This window comes from Aphis gossypii, chromosome X, assembly GCF_020184175.1.
Source record: "Aphis gossypii isolate Hap1 chromosome X, ASM2018417v2, whole genome shotgun sequence".
In the NCBI taxonomy this organism is placed as follows: domain Eukaryota; kingdom Metazoa; phylum Arthropoda; class Insecta; order Hemiptera; family Aphididae; genus Aphis; species Aphis gossypii.
In genome coordinates, this window is record NC_065533.1 from 4206039 (window position 1) to 4225458 (window position 19420).

The following is a 19420-nucleotide window of genomic DNA, read 5'->3' on the forward strand; positions in this document are numbered from 1 at the left end:
GAGTTGGTGTATATTGTAATAATCCATAACGTGATAAATTATATTTGAGAAATAAATGTAAAATACGTTTAAAGTTCCATTTTACATATATTTCTTACAATGTATTATATTGCATTTTACTATCTAAAACATTAAATCTTATGATTATAAATTATTGATAACATAGTGAATTAATAAAACAATATTTTTTAATGTAAAGATAATATACTTAAATGTTATTTGTGAATTATTGTTTTAGTTTGTCGTATACAATATGTATAACCGAAATAAGAAATAATTACACACTGTGAAAATAAAAACGAATATAGACCAAGAATATGTCGAAATTATTTCATAAGATTTTTACGATGCTATGGAAATTACGCCCCACTGTTACACTGTTAATAGAAAGTATAAATAATCACCCAACAAGAAAATAATAACGAATAAATACTTACGAAATTTCGATTATGTTATTTTATACAAATGTCGTGATTCTATGAAGCTATGAAAGTAATAAAATGCAGAGCAATACGAAACAGGATTTCAATTCATGCTCCAGTTACCCTACATAAGGATAGCTATGAAAACTCTAAGAACATACGTCCATTTTCTTGTTACACAATTTTTTGTGCGCTGTAATAATAAATGCGATTGTACAAAAGCAGAAAAATGTAATACTTTTTATACTTTTATTACATTTTCTTCTAAGAAATTTAGGCCAAGCACGTAACTTCTCAATATAACCGAAAAATCTAAAATATACATAATTATATCTGATAACATTTTTGAATTTCATTTTTACCCTTTCACTGAAGATCAAAAAACTAAAAAGAACTTAAGCACTCTGTGTTAAACAATTTTAATAAACCAATGAAATCATATTATTTTGATGAACTATATACATTGAACTTATACACATTGAAAAACATTTTGTCAAAACGTACAAAATTATTAATTATCTTATAATTCTTGTTTTGTGGTTCCTAAAATGTTTGTCAAAATAAATACAATTGAAAATTATTCAATCTATCATTATTTTTATGTAGTTTAATTTTATTTACAGTTGTATTATAATGGATTTATATACCTCATTGGCATAGTCACAAGTTTTACGAATGATAAATAAATATAAGCATAAGTAGTAAAACATTTCAATTTAAACTTTAATTAATTACATCAATTTGAACACGTACGTTGTCCATCGAACACTGTATCAATAAATTGATAGAAAATAATTAAAATTTTTCAATTTATATTTAATAAATTTAGTAGAAACTATACTATGTTACAATGTATTTAATATATATATGTTTAAATCTAGTCTCCTGGAATAATCAATTTATTTCTTAAATTTGGCTAATGTTCGGCGGTCATGTGTCTTTAAGATGAATATTTTTTGATTCTACGGTTACAGTAGATTATAAGAGATGAGGGTTTTTATTTTTATTTCTTAAGTTTCATCATTTCTTTTCATTTTATTTCATTATTCGATCAAAATACTAAATGACTAAAAATATTATAATAATGAACGTTGCCTAATTACCAAGATTTAATAATAAAAAAAAAAAAAATAGTTTCATATCTGCAATGTTTACATTTTTTGTGATAAAAATAATTTTATTTATTTATTTATTATTGTGGCATGTACATGTATAAATATTTATAAAACCTTAATTTTATATTAAGGTATATATATATATTCAAATATACAGTTGTATAAAAAGAATTTAAGTTATTTATTACTACTAATACAGTCACTTGTGTGTGTAAGATATTTTATTATTATTTATTTTCTTGTTTATGACTGAATAACTAAATACACTTATAATACATAATGTTATTTTTACATTTCATTTCAATTATTAGTCGGATCAATGACTCACACAATAATATTGTTAAAAAAAATAACAACAAAGATCATTCTTTCCTTATTTGGTAAATAAACTCTGATAAAATAAATAAATCAAATTGTTGAATACACAGAGAATATTGAAATATTTTATTAAATAGTAAATAATAAATTTAAATTTAATGAAAATAAATAAAACCACATGATATCATTTTCAAATATGATTGTTCTTAATATTTAATTTATATTTTTTTTATTAATTTAATCCAAACTAATTCTTTATCATATTTATTTCAGAAACGAAGATTTATATGATGAATAACTTTTAATTAATAATATAAAACGTTTATTAGTTTTTCAAAATTTAAATATTTATACCTATAAGTATAAATCAATTAATAAAATATAAAAAAAAAAAAATTATTTACTATTCATATTATTTTATATGTTTATCCTTCAGTAAAAATGAACACTATCTAGTATAATGAATTTACAATACTTATACATCGTACTTATTTAAATTTTATCGATATTTTGTTATTTATTGAAATAAAATGAGAATTTTACAATTGTCTTATTAAAAAAAAAAAAAAAATACGTGATTACAATATACCTATTCAAATACTATTTTTAGCAAGCTCTTAGAACACTTTAACACACAAAAATGATGTCAAAAAAAAAAAAAAAAAAATGATAATAATTCACAGAAAAGTATACCATTTTTCAAAACACTTATTTACAATTTTCTCTAAATCGCCTTACATTTTATTTATATAGCTATAAAATATACATAATACGTATATGTAAAATTTATAAATAACGAATCTTTGAAAAAAATAAATCTTTAATTTGGATTTTTAAATAATAATATGCAACCAGTTGTTCTACATCGTTAAGACCAATAATAATTTAAATTGAAAATATTCGTTATATAATAATTTGATACTTTTTATGATCAAACTAAATACAAGTATAGTATATATTATTATTCAGATAACATAAACATAATGAATACATTTAATTTTAAATATTATTATTATTATTATAAGCATCTAAGTACGTACTTTATTGAAATAGGTACATTATTGTCCAGTATTTGCATTCATTAAGTATCTTAAATGTATTAATTAAATTATCTATCTGTAAGTATTACCCATTTTTTATCATTTTGCAACTTATTAAGTCATTTTAATTATTATACATTATCAGTCTTAAAATATATATTTGTGAAAAAATATTGTTATTACATTATTATATTTTATATTTTTCGTTTAAGGTTTATTATTTTACTATTAAATAATTATAATATGGAAAATTATATAATTTATTATAATAATAAAATAAACAAGTTCTCATTTTTTCGTGGTTTTAATGTGATATTTGTTAGTATTTATTTTACCATTATAGGTATAGTTTTTAATAGCATGCATAAAATGTATTTCACATTATAATAACTTTAAGGAGTTTTAAATGAGTTTAGTTCGTAGTAAATACAAGTTCTAAACACAATTTCAAACACGTTGTTAAAACACGGATCGTGTAAAGCATTACGCATTTATTATTTCATTAGAACTTTTAACTTCATGTAACGAATAAGAAAAGTAATACCTCTATACAGTCGAAATGATTTAACATAATAACCGAAGTATCTATTTAGTAATTATAATTGGATTCACGCACTACGTGTATATGTATGTATTATATCTGACGTGTTTCGAATGTCAATTTACTACAGTGTTCATTTTGTGTGGGGATATTAAACTATCCAAAATACGGTTAGATACCTGAAATACAGTTCACTTATTTGAAATCTTGGGAGCATTTTCAGCTTCTAGGAAACATCGAAGTGTTATAACACAAATAATGTCGATTTTCGGAAAAATCCTTATTGCATCTCACATATACTTGGCACCATCGGGACCTAAGTAACTTTGTTGACATATTACTATTGTCTTGTTCTATACGTGTGTGCGAATTTTATATATTATTATATTGTTATACCTACGTATATCGATATCCCCAGACGCATTTGGCTGCGATCAAACTACGCAATATGGAGCCAGGTGACGCTTGAGCGTGTAATAACACTAATAACGCATGTTATTTTCTTCTATGTCCAGGCAAAAAGTTTAATTTAGTATTTCAACGATACAAATCTCCGAGGAAATAAAACAAATTCCAACAAACATTATACTGGCATGGTACATATTAACCTACAATATATACTAAACATATGAGATAATATCGCTTTAACTACATAAGTAGATACTATAAAGTACTACTGGAACTATATAATGAAAAACAAAAATTATATGATATATTATGTTATATGCAAAAACTAAAACTTAATATCACTCTCATCTAAAGCCTATCAAATTGTTTAATCAATGTTTTTATCAAAAAAGTTTTACATATTTTTTATTCAGACCGGGAAGAAACATAAAGGTATTTTACAAAAAATATCATTATTTACAAATAAGTATACTATCGTTGTATATATATATATATAAATATATTTTAAATTATAGTTTAAATATACAAAACACAAATCTATAACGTTATTATAGTTTAAAAAAGTATATTAATTAAACTAAATTTTATTTTACTTACTTTGTGAAAAAAAAATAATTTTTACATACCCTTTTTCATTAATATATTTAATTTAGAAAAGTATTAGAGTGCACATACATTGTCTATGACTTTAAAACATGCGATGTGTTAGATCTACAAAGATGTAATTTATTGTTTGTTATACTGGTTGATGAAAATGATAATTTATAACTATATTTATGATAACTTATTTTTTCAATTGTAGATTTTTGTGTAGATAATTTAAAATAATATTTATAAACGACTTATGACAAATATAGATTATACCTATTTTATATACTTTAAGCTAAGTATAATAAAATAAAGAGTATGACTTTGTTCTACAATATTTTATTTTATGAAAATAGCCAATGTCATTATCACACTTTTTGAGCATTAACACACTTTGAACCAAAATGTTGATTGAAATATAGATTATTTTTATTTATTTTAATTTCTTTTCTTATTAACTACATTAATTAAAACACTGAGAAAATATACATATATTCTTAAACAATTCAAAATTTAGGCGCTTGTGATTTATAAAAACCTATAGAATACTTACGAGTGGTTTAATTAAAAACAGTTTAAGCCTGCCTGATATTTTGTTTTTAGTTTATAACAAATTTAAAAAAAGTATAATATAATGATAATATGTAAACCACAAATAAAACATTTCCTTATAACATAATTATGTATTTATAATGTTATCAATAGATTCAATTGTAATGTTTGATATTCGATATTTAACAAAATAATGGCCATTTTAATAATGCGTACATTGTTAATTAATCTGCTATTATAATATAGGTATTGTTTATTTCATTAAAGACGCTCTAGAGAATATTGATTCATTATCATCCATCAATATGGCAGATGAACAGATCAAATAGCTTGATGATCGAAATATAGTATCAATTAAGCGTTGGATATTAATTTCATCTATTATGATTAAAAACTACGTAAATATAATATAAATGCATAATATATTAACATATTAGCACTATTCGTTGTCTGAAAATATTCGAAACTATTTATAATCAATAAAAATGTTTTGTCTTTAGTTCCTTAACACTAATTCTCAATACTTCATGTTCTGCAAGTTTTGTAAATGTATGGGTTTTTTTAACATAATAATCAGCAGTAAATATGTAAAGCATCGATGACTATAACATTGCGGTTTTTTGCTAGAAATGGACGAATCAGTAAACGTATTAACGCAACTGTAATTAGTACATATTTTTTTTTTATTGCAAAATGACGTCTTGTGTAAAAACCTCGAAATGATAATTTAGCTAAAATAGAACAAATTAGTATAATTGTACCAGGAAAGTTTCAATCGTTTATTTTTTGTACTTAATATCCAATATCTCTATTATTAAAGAATATTTGTTATGTACACATCTTGTATAGTTTATATCTAATATGATTAATACAATATGTTTGTTTAGTTTGTAATATATGTATTTTTTTTATATATATATATATAATTTTATCATTCCATTAGCGTTTTAAGAAAGTGCTTTGAAGTATTATAAATATTTTTTTTAGATTCATATTACAGTCATGTGTGATTTTTTACATTATTTGAATTTCCATATCAAGCTGTTTTCAATTTGGTGTAGAAAATTGAACTGATATTGAATATTTGAGTTATTCCTATCTGGTTCGAAATTTAGGAATATAAAAACAAAATCATTTTGCTTTGAGTATGTTAGGTATCAGTTACACAGTTACAATAAATTCATGTAATAACAGTTCTAGTTCTTCATAGAATAAGCATTGTAACTAGATTTAAAATATAATTTAATCATTAAATATAATCATTCTGATGTTATATTATTTGTTTTATATTATCATGTAAAATTGTAATGTTAGGCTTTTTATCTTTCGTAATTTCATTGTTTTTAAATAATTGTTACACGTCACAAAAAATACATTACCAAAATATTTATATTAATTTATAAAAATAAAAAATTCTTTAATTTTAGCAAAAGTAATATTTTATTGCTTAATTTTCATAATGAAAATTAAATTACATTATAATAATAATTATTATATTTTTCAAAAAAAAAAAATAAAAATAATAAACACGAACAATTAATTTACTAAATTTATAATTTACAAGTTGGAAATCTAACCAAAATAGTAATTTTTGATTGGTGATATTTTAAATTTGTTGGTAATTTCATAGGAGCAATAAATATTTTGAAAAAATGTTAGAAACCATGCAAAACCATGACTGAGAATCAATTATGACACAGAAAAAAATGTAACATTCACATTCATGATTTAATTAACACGTCATGCATGCGGTATTGTTTTGTTGTTATTTGCATATTTACATATATAACCCATCAATCGGCTTTATCTGATTTTATATTGTACCAATTTAATAGTTTGGTTTTAAGCCAGATATTAAAAAATTCTTTATTTTACATTTCCGGGGATTAAATTGTTATCCAATCTATTTCATCAACATTCTCTCTGTTTAAGGATACGTTTTCCTATGCGCTTTATCTTGTAATGGTATTTCGATTTATTATAGGGATGGTTGCTAGCAGTTTGTTAGTCCGACGAATGCATTGTGTATATCAGTTTAATTTACACCCTAACGTTATAGGTGATTGAAATTTCGTTTTATATTCCATACTTGGAACTAGTGTTGAAGAGTTGAAATAGATAAAAAAAAAAAAAAGATGTGTATGGTATTTTAAACTCTAAATTATTTATTCAGTTAAAAATTTAAATTATAAACTGTATGAACGTGATATAAAAATATAATATTGTACACATATTGTATTATACTTGGTAGAAATCAAATACATTTTTAAGAAGTCAATAAAATATGTAAATAAAATATTTTATAGCATGTACTGTAAGGAAAAAATCATGCAATTTGTAATTAATTATTAAATTGTAATACATTACAAATGTCTTCTTAACTTCCTGTATCTGTCAAAAAATAATTCGCGTAACCAGAGTAAAATATTTAGGTTTAATCATTGACTGTTTCTTACGATGGAATATACATATAACGGACTTAACTATGCGTTTAAGATCTATTATTTTTAAATTATACACTCTAAATAAAATATTGTGCAAAAGTATTATGTGTATCATATACAATGCTTTATATAAATCAATTTTACAATATGGGTTATTAATGTGGGGAGGTTGTGCTGACAATGCAATAAGGCCATTAAAAACCCAACAAAACCAAGCGGTAAGAATCTGTTTAAATAAGTATGATTTAAAAGGCTCTACAGTTTCTAACTACAAAGAGTTGGAGGTATTGCCAGTCAGGTCTCTGTATGCACAATTTTCCATTTTAAGTGCTTCTAGAAATATCGATCATAAAAATTTAAATAAACGTGAATGTAGAGCATATGATCTACAAGTTAAGTATACAAAAAAAAATATTGATAAACATTTTTTGGATTATTTAGGTCCTACAAACTTCAATGCAATGCCTTTGTATCTTAAACAAAGTATATTTAATAATGTAAATAAAAAATCTAACGTTATAATAAATAAGAAATCTATTATAGGTAAACTGGCTGTTTAGTGAGCTTTAATTTTAAGTTTTAGAAATTTAGTCTTTGTATTTTGTAAAGTATCATACAATTTTGTCAAATAACTCATTTACCCCATCACAAGCATCGCTTAAAGGGGTAAATTAATTCTACTACATATATATATATTTGTATTCTAGTTCTGTACACTATTATGAATATTTTTCAATAAAAAAAAAAAAAAAATTACCAAAATAAATACATAATATAATATTATCTAATTATATTATTATATTATTTAACATAATATTATCAGAATCCATAAATAGTAATATTTCAGTATCGTATTATAATATTTTAAAATTAAAAATAATATTTACAGATTTCAAAATAAATTGCAATCAAATAAAAATAAAAATAAAACTGGTTAAGTCGCCATGATGTATTATTTATATTAGTTTAAGGTGTTTAAATTATTATGGTAGAATACTAGAATTTTTCAAATGCTTATTCTCAATATTATTCAAATTATAATAACCAACATTTATTAATTATTTATGATAAATTTCTACTTTTGTACTAGTTATATTCGATGAAATCAATAATATTTTATTTTAAAACGCTCTAAAAAACGAAGGAGGTTTTTTGACTAACTTTTTATTTTGAATTCTTAAAAGAACAACTAATAAGAAATCTTGTGTTCAATTTTAAAGCTTTAGCTATTAATACAACGAGTTTTATACATTTTTAACTACAAAATAACTTGCAACTGTTTACTTTCAAAATTAAGACTTAATATCTTTACTCTTTACTTTAAATTGCTACTAAAAAAAACATATTATTAAAAATCGTATACTATATTTTCAATTTATTTTTTTTTGTTAAAAAAAAAATGTTACTGCCATAAATCGAAAAAATCTTTTTAAGTTAAAAACATTAAATGTCATAAATAGCTCTTAAATGTCTAAAATATTTTTAAAATAAAGTCATATCATGTCTAGAAAATGGTAATACAGTAAAACCTCTCCATAACGAATCCTCTATTAAACTGATTCCTCCTTATAACGGAAAATATCAATAGTCCCTGATCAAAAAATATAATATAATTCTACTTCCCCATAACGGAAAACTCTTTATAACGAAAAAATTGTTGATCACAAGCAATTCCGTTATAAAGAGGTTTTACTGTAATTATGTATTACTTTTTCTTAAATGTCAATTATCTAAAGTTATCTATTTTCAACCTACTACAAAAAAAGTGCAATTAAATTGCTCCTAAATCTGAAGTCAGTAAAATAAAAAAAATAAAATAAAACACATTTTTGTAAAACCATTATTTTTATCACCTTTCATAGATTCTAAAATAATAACACGATTAACTTAACAATATATTTTTATTTCGTTTAAATTAATATAGTAAAACAAAAAACATCCTAAAAACCAAAACCAAATTATGCAATTAATTGAACAATATTTTTTTTTAATTATCTGAGATTAACTAATAAATAAGTATTTATTTTTAAATTACCTACGTTAATTTAATTTCAGGTATAATACCTCCAAAGGTATTGCTTTTATTTTTTATATCTATTCTTGAATATGACATGTCCACTTTCACTAGCATTATTCATAACTTATATTAAATTATTTCCATTTTGTATTGTATATTTAGCTCATGAGAAAAACATGAATACATTAACCATATTACAATGTAGGTAAAACAAACAGTAACAACTAGAAACCCTTTTAATCGTTTAATGCTGTTTATTGTTGTTTAAACTAGCCGATTTTCTCAAAAACAGTATACCATAACATAATATCATTGAAATAAACGACAAATAAATTTAAATAAACTTAAAGCTTTTTTTAAAAAAAAAATGTTCTCTGAATTTACAATTTTTTCAAGAGAAATATTCATAAGAATGGTTTAAAATATTTATAATTTATAATATTACCTACAGCATTTTTCGGAGGTCATAAATAGTTATATTTACTACTGTAAACTGTGGTTTATTAACTTACTTACTGAATATGTAATACAATATAGTATAGTTTAATTGTGTAAAAACTTGTCAATTACTAAACAAATGATAAAATGAAAGTGGTTTTACTAATAATTAATCATAATAATGTTTTTTTTATTGATATTTTTAAACTAAAACATACTTTTTTATGATTTTTATATAATTATCTGTATTAATTAAACTAAAACATACTCTTTGTAGATAACTAATATTATCTAGTTAAACATTTTTCCAGGATATTATAGTTTTTTTAAAGATTTAAGCCAAATCGTTACATTATCACAATATTTAGTTATTTCTTCAAATACCATCCAAAATCTTTGCTTTTCAGAATTTTTCAAATCTTCAATTGATTTTGCAGCCCATTTTTTTGCATTAGAATTAAGTAGTTCTTCACGCTTATATATCATTTCCATATGTTTATCAGACATTTTTACTACAGCATCATTTATTGCAAATCTAAAAGTCATAAGATCTTTTAAATATAGGTAGGTAAGTTTGTTGTTTTATCAATTAAATTATTCTCATTTTTTTTTTAAATAATTTTTAAAGGTTAAAATATATTTACAATATATATAATTGAAATACAAATTAAAATTATAAATGTTGTGCATTTTTTGTGATTAATTTTTATACAAATTACAATAACAAATTTTTATAATACATCGGTTATTATTATATATATAGGTACATTGTTTTAGTATAATTATACAAAATAAGATATGTTATATTCAAATTGAATTGATTCTATTCATGTATACTCACCTATTCCCAAAGTGATTTATAAACTCCTTTGGTATTATTTTTATGGGATTATTTACCGCCAACCTAACATTTTCACTCAATATTTCAGAATAAGTACTTATAATTGCACGCATATTAAAAAATATTGGAACTAACAATTCCAAAAATAATTTCAGTTCTTCTTCTACAAGCTTTGTATATTTGCTTATCAGATCCATGATAGTTTTATTCATATAAATGTTTTTTTTGTGCAATTTCCTTTTCATTATAATTATATCGCCTTCGGAAACAGAAACAAAGGATTCAATTGAAAAATGATCATTTTCAACTCCAACTCCAAATGAATCCTGACTAATGCCCATTCCATTTGTTTCAATATCCATTAATTGTTGTTCAGTAGGTTCCATCCTTAGTCTTCTTATTTCTTCAAATTCTTTTATAATATCACGGCTCTCATAAGTTAATTTTCTTTCAAATCTGTTATGACTCATTTTGAACTTGGAAAACATCTCATCTCTTACCGTCAATCTAAAAAAAAACCATTTAAATGAAAATATTTCAATTTTATATACCACATTATAGTACTTTTGTAGACTTGTATTGTATAATTCCATTGCACTATCAGTAATTTGTTTCTTATATGTTGCAAAGGCCCCCCGAACAGTTGAGTTCCATTTACTCAACAATTCACCATCAAGATCTTCATGGTATAAATAATTGAAAAACTGTAAACCATCTGTCTCGTTTAAAAAAGCTTTGTGTATAAGGTTTGAATCTCCCAATATCTCTGAACCTGCTAAACTGTATTCGTCGTTAATTTCAACAGTTGATGAGCGTTCCTCGGCTGTTATATGTACATTATCAAGGTATATTAACTTTGGAAATTGATCAACAATTAGTTGTCTATTATTATTGGTAGCAGGATTATTTGACAAGTCCATGCACTGTAAATATTTGAAACGTTTCAAATAGTATATTTGATTAATATCGGTTATCTCATTATTGCTTATGTAAAATGCCTGTAACTGTAAACTGTTATCCAAATTTTTTAATTCAGAAATTTTGTTGCCACTTAAGCTTAAAATATTTAACTTTGTTAAATGATCAAGATTTTCAATTGTTGTTATTCTATTATATGAAAGGTTCAGTTCTTCCAGTTTTGTAAGACAATCGAGGTTTTCGATTTTTTTTATTTTGTTGTGTGACAGTGTTAAACATTCTAAATTTGTAATTAATCTTAATCCAACAATGTGCACTATATTTAAAAGACTCAAATTTAATTTTTTTATAATTTGCCAGTCAAATTCTTGTTCCAACGATAGTATGAGAGCGACATCTTTCGAACATTCATGTTTCAAATATGATTTTTTAATAATTTCAGATGAAATTACTTGTGGTAGATCCATATTTGTGTTATCAATAGTACCATTTAAACACACTATATGATTATCAAACTAACACTATTTTATTAATTAATTTAGTCAGATTAAGATAGTTGTTATATGACTTACTTAGCAACTTAAAATAAATATTTTTGACATATAATTATTCAATTATTAGTATTTGTATATTAAAAATGTATTATTTTCATAGTTATTGTCAAATACTCACTAATGGTTTTTAGTTGTATTTAATAAACATTTTCTAACTTAAAGTTTTCATTAAATGATCTTTTTCAATTAAAAATTTTTTTTTCAATCCACTTTAATGAATTTTTTATCTAAACACAATCATTACATTGTTGTTAGAATAAAATAATTGCCGTGGTAACTTAAAAATCACACAATAGTATCAGGAATTAAATTTTCATTATTTAATCAATTAACTTTTACGTAATTGACAACATTTTTTCTGGTATTCTACTAAGATTAAGTAAGTGGCTTTATTTTATTCTTAAATATTAAAAAGATTACTTAAACATATCCTGAAATATAATAAATTACACCAAATCAAATACGCACAGTATAATATGCAAAGTTTACATTAAATGTCTATATATTATTAATAGTATACATTTAATAAGCAAATCTATATTATTTTTTTTTTTTAATTAAAATCTTTGTCATCCACACATTTATATTTTGTACATGTTTGATTAAATCCTAACCTAACCTTGGGTAGATATTTTATGTTATTATGTATTAAGTTATAATAGAACGTTTTTTAAATTTAAATGATTACAGAACCAATTAACCAAGGACAAAACATTGAAGTATATCCATATGATATATGAAAAAAATAGACTTCAATCTTATTTCTATTCCTTGTTTTCCTGTTATGAATACAACAATCCATTCATTACTTATAGTCTATACTGTTCTGTAATAATACTATGTCATTAGATTAATACTTTTGTTTAATCCTATATTATGTTGTATGGTCAAAGAAACAGACCATTGGGCAGAACACCAACAAGATAAGACAACTAACCATTATAATTTGGCAACATTTACTTTACTCCTTATCTAGCCACTATTAGACTAAAACTCGCGGTAGTGTTGATAATTTTACTTCCCTTGTATAAAACCAGACGGAACTTAAGCCTAAAACCATTTGAAATATTTTCAGTTGATTGTATTCATTGTTAAAAAAATTCTAATAATACGGTCATGAGCGTTTTTTACATTCATAAAAAAAAAAATCAAACTGTACTTACTGATTATAAGTGGTTCTTTTCATTTGACTTAACTTCTACAGTAGTTTAGAGCAATCATTAAAGCAACCTAGAGTGTACCTGGGTTAAAAAAAGGAATACATTTTACATTAACATTGAAAATAGTATCATTGTAGTATGTATCAAAATCCAGTAGTTACTATGATTATTTTTAAAAAAATATCAAATTAGATTAATAAATTACTATACTACACTATACTTACTATTATATAGATCTGTATCTTTATTATTGTTTTATGTTAATTGTTTAAACAATAAAATTTAATGCAAATAAAAAAAAAAAAAAACGTAAAAGAAATATAACTTTATAAACCTACTTAAAAAAAATGCAGTATAATAAAAAAAAATGATGTATTAAGCATATAATTCTCTAGAAACGTGAGCTGTTTTATGTTAAATGTCAACCATAACCAGTGTCGGTGACCAGTAACCAGTCACGTGACCAATAAAATTAATTTGTTTTTGTGTAATAAAGATATATGAACTCAGCCTTAATTGTATTCTCTAATTTGTTTTATAGTTAAAATAACTTATTTTTTAACTTTCAAATGATATAGTTCATATTTTGTAATGTATTATAGTGAAATATAATAAAACCATTTTAATTGTATCATTAAATACAATAATAGTTAGTTAGAGTTTTACAGGTATAATTTATCTGCTAATAAATAAATAGAAAATGTTATAAGCAAACTTGGTGAAACATGGTTAGAGTATATTATATTGTTATGGCTTATATTATTACGCTTGGTACTTTTATATTCTCATTACACATAGTTTATTTTTTTTAGAAGATGGTTGAACAATTTTAAGTAATAAACTACCCTACTATGAACATTTTGAAAAAAAAAAACTGTACAGGTAATAAAAACTAATTAAATTACGGTAACATATATAATACTGTTTAACACCCGCTGAGTATAATATATAATATACTATACTAAACGAATTATTATCCTGTGATTTCTGGATTATTTATTTATTTTTATTTAGGTAATGGACTTTTTGGGATTCCTATTATATAAAACAGTGTGATCTTAAATACCTTTAGTTCATGACGTATAATAAAAATTATATACAGTTGTTTAACTAAGAGGATTCAAAAGATCGATCATTTTAGCGATCTCTAGTCTCTACAAATTCGTTTTTTTTTTTTCAAATAAAAATGTAGATACCTACCCTGTTGTTGTAGTTATAGATTGATGACATACATATAAATATAAAATTAAAACATTATTATTGAGTTTACTTCGATGTTTCTTTATTCTGTTAAATCGAGATGATGAACAGTGAATGAACTTTAAAGAATATTTTATTTATTTGATTAATTCATACAATATGATATTATATTTTAAGGCCAATACAACCAACAAATATTTATTATAGAAGAAATAAAAATATAAAAACAAATATTGTACTCGTGTGCTAGAATTAAATAAAATAAATACTGGAAGTTTACGGATTTGACGAAATTTACAAATATTTAAAATTACTATATTATCAAAACCATCTAAAAAGTTTAAATATAAGTCAAAATTGTATTTAAATGGCCAATATTCATAAAACACATGAACTTTTATTCATATGTATGATAAAAAAATGAAAGAAACACTTAGCTATATAATCTACCATTAAAAACCGTGTAAATTTATAACTTTATTTTACCCAAACCTTTACTATTTGAATAATATGTTGTAAATATTATGTTTGATACCAATATATGTATTTTAAGTTAATCTATAAAAACATGCACACAATGTATATATCTACCTATATATTATTACACATTACTTTATATTTTATATTTTATATGAACTTAACCTAAATTTAAAAAAATCAGCAAAGTTAGTACATTTTTAAATTAAAATTAAAATACATAATAAATACATCACACACACTCAAATTTGCTTGATTAAGGATTCAATTATGAATTCAGTGTTATTAATAATGACAATATTACAACATTACAACTATACAGTAGTAGGTAGATTGAAATAATAGCAATTTTAATAATAACAACCATTTCAAATACAATTACCAAAATAATAATAATAAATAATAATTGATAAATAAACATTTCAAAATATCTTGTTATAATACCTATATAATATATGACTACATGTACAACCAAAACATTGAACTTATCAAAATTAAAACAATGACCGATTTTCAGCCACACCCATAATTGAACCTCTACTAGAAAAAATATATACTTATATGTTAAAGTACCTACGTCAAACACATTATTAATACACAACTTACATTAAGAACCAATTAGGCACAAAAATACACCCACCCACGAGGATCTCATGTCAAAACAATGACTGCCCGCCGCTTCGTCTAAAAATGCTAACTGCTATTACGGCATGACACAATATTGACCAACGCAGAATTTATAATATCACAAAAATAAATGTACGTCTTCCATGTTAACTGGCCCACATTATTATTATTGTTTTCCGCGGTTCCCCTTGAGAACTCTTATACAAACAGGCGTCATTATCAGTAGTGTTCAATCACAAAATAGATTATTAACGAAAAAAAGAGAGTAAAAATAAAAAAAATAAGAAAGGAAAGAACTAACGACTTTTTTTTAAGGTCATAAATCAAAAATAATAATATATACACTCTATACTATAGATCTGTGGTATATATTTATTACAAATTTAACTACCTATGTGATATGTAAAATAAACTAAGAGTATAATATTTTAATAAACAAATTTATTTAAATCTGTCAAATATAAATACAACGTAGGGTTCAAAAATTTCACATGAAAATTGTCATGTTAAAATTTGTCGTATTGCGGATAACATTAAAATGCATGTTTTTTTTTAAAAAATAATTATAACAAGTTTAATTGGTCATTAATTTTAATTATTATTATATAGATTTTCAAATAAAATATAAATATTTATAGAAGATATAAATTATTTATCAAAAAGTTATTCTTAAGTACCTAGGTAATGGTTAATTAATATATCTCATAAATATAAATAATCTGTTAAAGCAATATAATAAATTTTATCTGAATCCCATTCAATCATTAGAATAAGTACAAAATGGATTGAAACAGAAGTTAAACTTAACTATGATTCGTACACAAATATAATTTCAAATATTTCTGAAATTTAGTTCATTCATTGAGTGAAACAATGCTAAATAAATTCCTCTCGTTTTCAGTAATATTTCAGAAAACAAAAGTTTATATTTTAAAATTTAAATTATAGAGTCGACATTTTCCTTTTTTTATAGCTATCAACTCATAAATATATTATAATTTATAAAAATGTAATAAATTGGCAGTATAAAAATGTATAAACTAAATATGTATACATATATTTATGTATTTTTTAATAGTATATATGAACACCAGAAATCTTAAAATATGAAAAAAAAAGTAGAAAATAGTTTAACATAATAACTGTACAAAAAAAAACTAAGGAAAAGAAAATTATTAAATTTATAAAATAAAATAAAGAGTGAAAGTAGGTAGGTATATGGTTTGATATAGATTATGTATCGAGTGTCCCTCATTATTGAGTACATTTCTGTAATGGATATGTTAAATTTTAATTCATTGATAATTAATTACATATTGAAAAACAATTATTTAGAGCAAAGATGATCGTCGTCTGCCTATATTACTTACTTAATTATATGATATATTACCAAAGTAATTTATTTTATAATTAGTAAGACCATAGATCAAATTTATGTTTATTAAAAACATAAAATTTTAAAATGTCATTGTGTATATAAAGTACGGAATATAGGTACATACTAAAAAATGTTAAGTCCCTGTAAATAATATTCTTGAATTACTACAAATTACTGAAAATCGTTATTTTTTGTTTAGTATTTAATTTTATCAAATTTTAATTTTACATGTATACCTATATATATATATAAAAAAAAAACTTTGGCTTATGCATTATTCTTGGATTTGTAGGTTTCAGTATAAGATACTTCTGACTTTATGAGAAACCTTGTAGTATGCACTTATTACATTTTCAGACTTGAGCTATACAAATTCAACATTTTGTAATTTTTTTTTACTACAAAATAATTTGCAAATTTAATAAGGGCAACTTATGTAGAATTTTGTATTAAATATTAATGGATTTTCAACTTCTACCACATTTAAAAATCGAAGCATTTTTACTGCTCAAATGTGTGATTTCAAACATAAAAATAAACAAAACAATAAAAAACACATATTATTGTAAAATCAATACATTCATCGCTTCGTTCAGGGTCTTGAATAATATCAATAAGTAGAGAAATACTAAAAATATGTCGACAAATAATTACAATTTTTTATTCGTCATATATTTTTTGTGAGTGTAATTAAATTTAATACTGTTATAATAATGTATGTATTAAATAATATTTAAATAAAATAAATATAAATATATTACACAATCAATTTAGAAAAGTAAAAAGCTACTAAAAAATAAAAGTTAAAGAAAAAACATGTTGATTCAATTTTATCACAATGTATCATGTTATGCTTTACATAACCTTCTATTTACTTTTAATAAAATATGTACTCCGTAATTTATTAATTGATACATCCATTTGTCTTTCATTTACATTGGAATACTTGTTGGAAGCGGGTTTTAGTCTTCTAGATGACTACGTGCTGCACCTAAAGAAAATAATAATATTATATTGAAACCTAATTGAAAAAGAGTTTTAATTCCTCATAGTTAATACCTTTTTTTTCAACTATTAAATTTTAACTTAAATCATTATTTTTTGTTTTAATATACAATTTCGATAAAATATAAACTTAAATGTCGTTAAAAAAAATGTATGCAAATGAACTTACAATACTTTGTTTTTCACTGTGTTCAACTTAATTGAAACATTGTATTATATTTATGCTTTTCTATTAGTTTTTATTTAAATTTTTAATGAAAAAAGTATGAGTTATGAGGAACCGCATCTTGTATAACATTTTCAAAACTTAGAAGAAAATATTATATCAATTTATTAACATTGAATAATAAAAAAACTTAACTAAAATATTTTAAATGTTCATAAATAGTTGAAAAAAGAACAAAAGTACTTTGTAAGTTACATTATACCAAGATTGTGTATTATTTTAAATATTTGTTGGAAATTTTAAATACTTGCGATAAATGAAAACAACAAAAATTTGAAAAATTGTTTTTGAACTATTTTCGCTGAAATTTCCCATTTTTCGAAAATTGGTTATAAATTCTTCTAAATAAGAAGAAAAATTACTAGAAATTTTTCAACTAAAACCAACTTTCATGATGACTGAAATTTCTCTACTATTACTAAAGGTGAAAGCTAACACAAAAATTAATTAATTTGATAACCACTCACATCTTTGTAAAACTATACATTCATCTTGCTTAGGATCTTATGCGAAATAGTAACAATTTTGTCTAAGCATTTTCATCATAATATTTTAAATTCCATTCTGAATGTATTTTTTTTTTTTTTTTTTTTAATGTTATATGTATTTATCAGTTTTTTCTAATTTTATTGATTTTTGTAAGGTTGAAAGTATTATTATACTTTACAAAATTAAAATATATCTTATTTCTACTAGAAATACCTAATAGATTACAACATTGTGGTTGTGAGTAGTCATCATCAATAATTTTAATGTGTTTAATTTAAACTTTAAACTATCTAATCAAAATATTTTTTTTTTACGAAATATTGTGACAATTAAAATGTAAGCTATTTAATTTTTCTTTTTGAAACAGTTTATTTTGAAGCGCCTAAGTGGTAATATATTAATTTCTGTAATAGAATTGTAAAATTTCTAATTATACTATTTATTGTTTATCAAAAGTCCATACTTTGATAATAAAATAATTGTTTTAATCTATATTATTAGTGTTATTACTGATCACATGTCATATTATATCACAAATACATTATAGACATAATGTACAAAAATAAAATGCATTCTAATTAAAAAAAAAAAAAAACAATTTTAATAGTATGACCAGTGGTCATTATACAATGATCATTTACCACTTATTTCGCCTAACGCTT

The 19420-nt window shown here is 22.6% G+C and overlaps 2 protein-coding genes across 4 annotated transcripts in view; one reads left to right on the forward strand and one right to left on the reverse strand.

Annotated features, from left to right (window-relative positions):
- Positions 1-19420, forward strand: part of LOC114126213 (sex peptide receptor) — a 196193-nt gene that overhangs the window by 66310 nt on the left and 110463 nt on the right. The window contains exons 1-2 of one of the 2 annotated variants that reach the window (XM_050206344.1): positions 12504-12575; positions 14169-14238. The exons of the other annotated variant lie outside the window; for it this stretch is intronic. The gene's annotated coding sequence lies outside the window, so the exon portion shown is untranslated. Of the gene's footprint in view, positions 1-12503; positions 12576-14168; positions 14239-19420 lie in introns of those variants that run through there. 2 annotated transcript variants of the gene reach the window in all.
- On the reverse strand, positions 10113-12308 carry LOC114126212 (dynein regulatory complex subunit 3). 2 transcript variants are annotated; one of them, XM_027990104.2, is made up of 4 exons: positions 12215-12308; positions 11289-12157; positions 10725-11231; positions 10113-10418 (listed from the first exon to the last, which is right to left on the reverse strand). In XM_027990104.2, the coding sequence occupies exons 2-4, from the start codon at positions 12107-12109 to the stop codon at positions 10199-10201; spliced, it is 1548 nt and encodes a 515-aa protein (XP_027845905.2). In that variant the 5' UTR covers positions 12110-12157; positions 12215-12308; the 3' UTR covers positions 10113-10198. The 2 variants fall into 2 exon arrangements, with proteins under 2 accessions (XP_027845905.2, XP_050062300.1); XM_050206343.1 differs by having other exon boundaries at positions 11289-12163.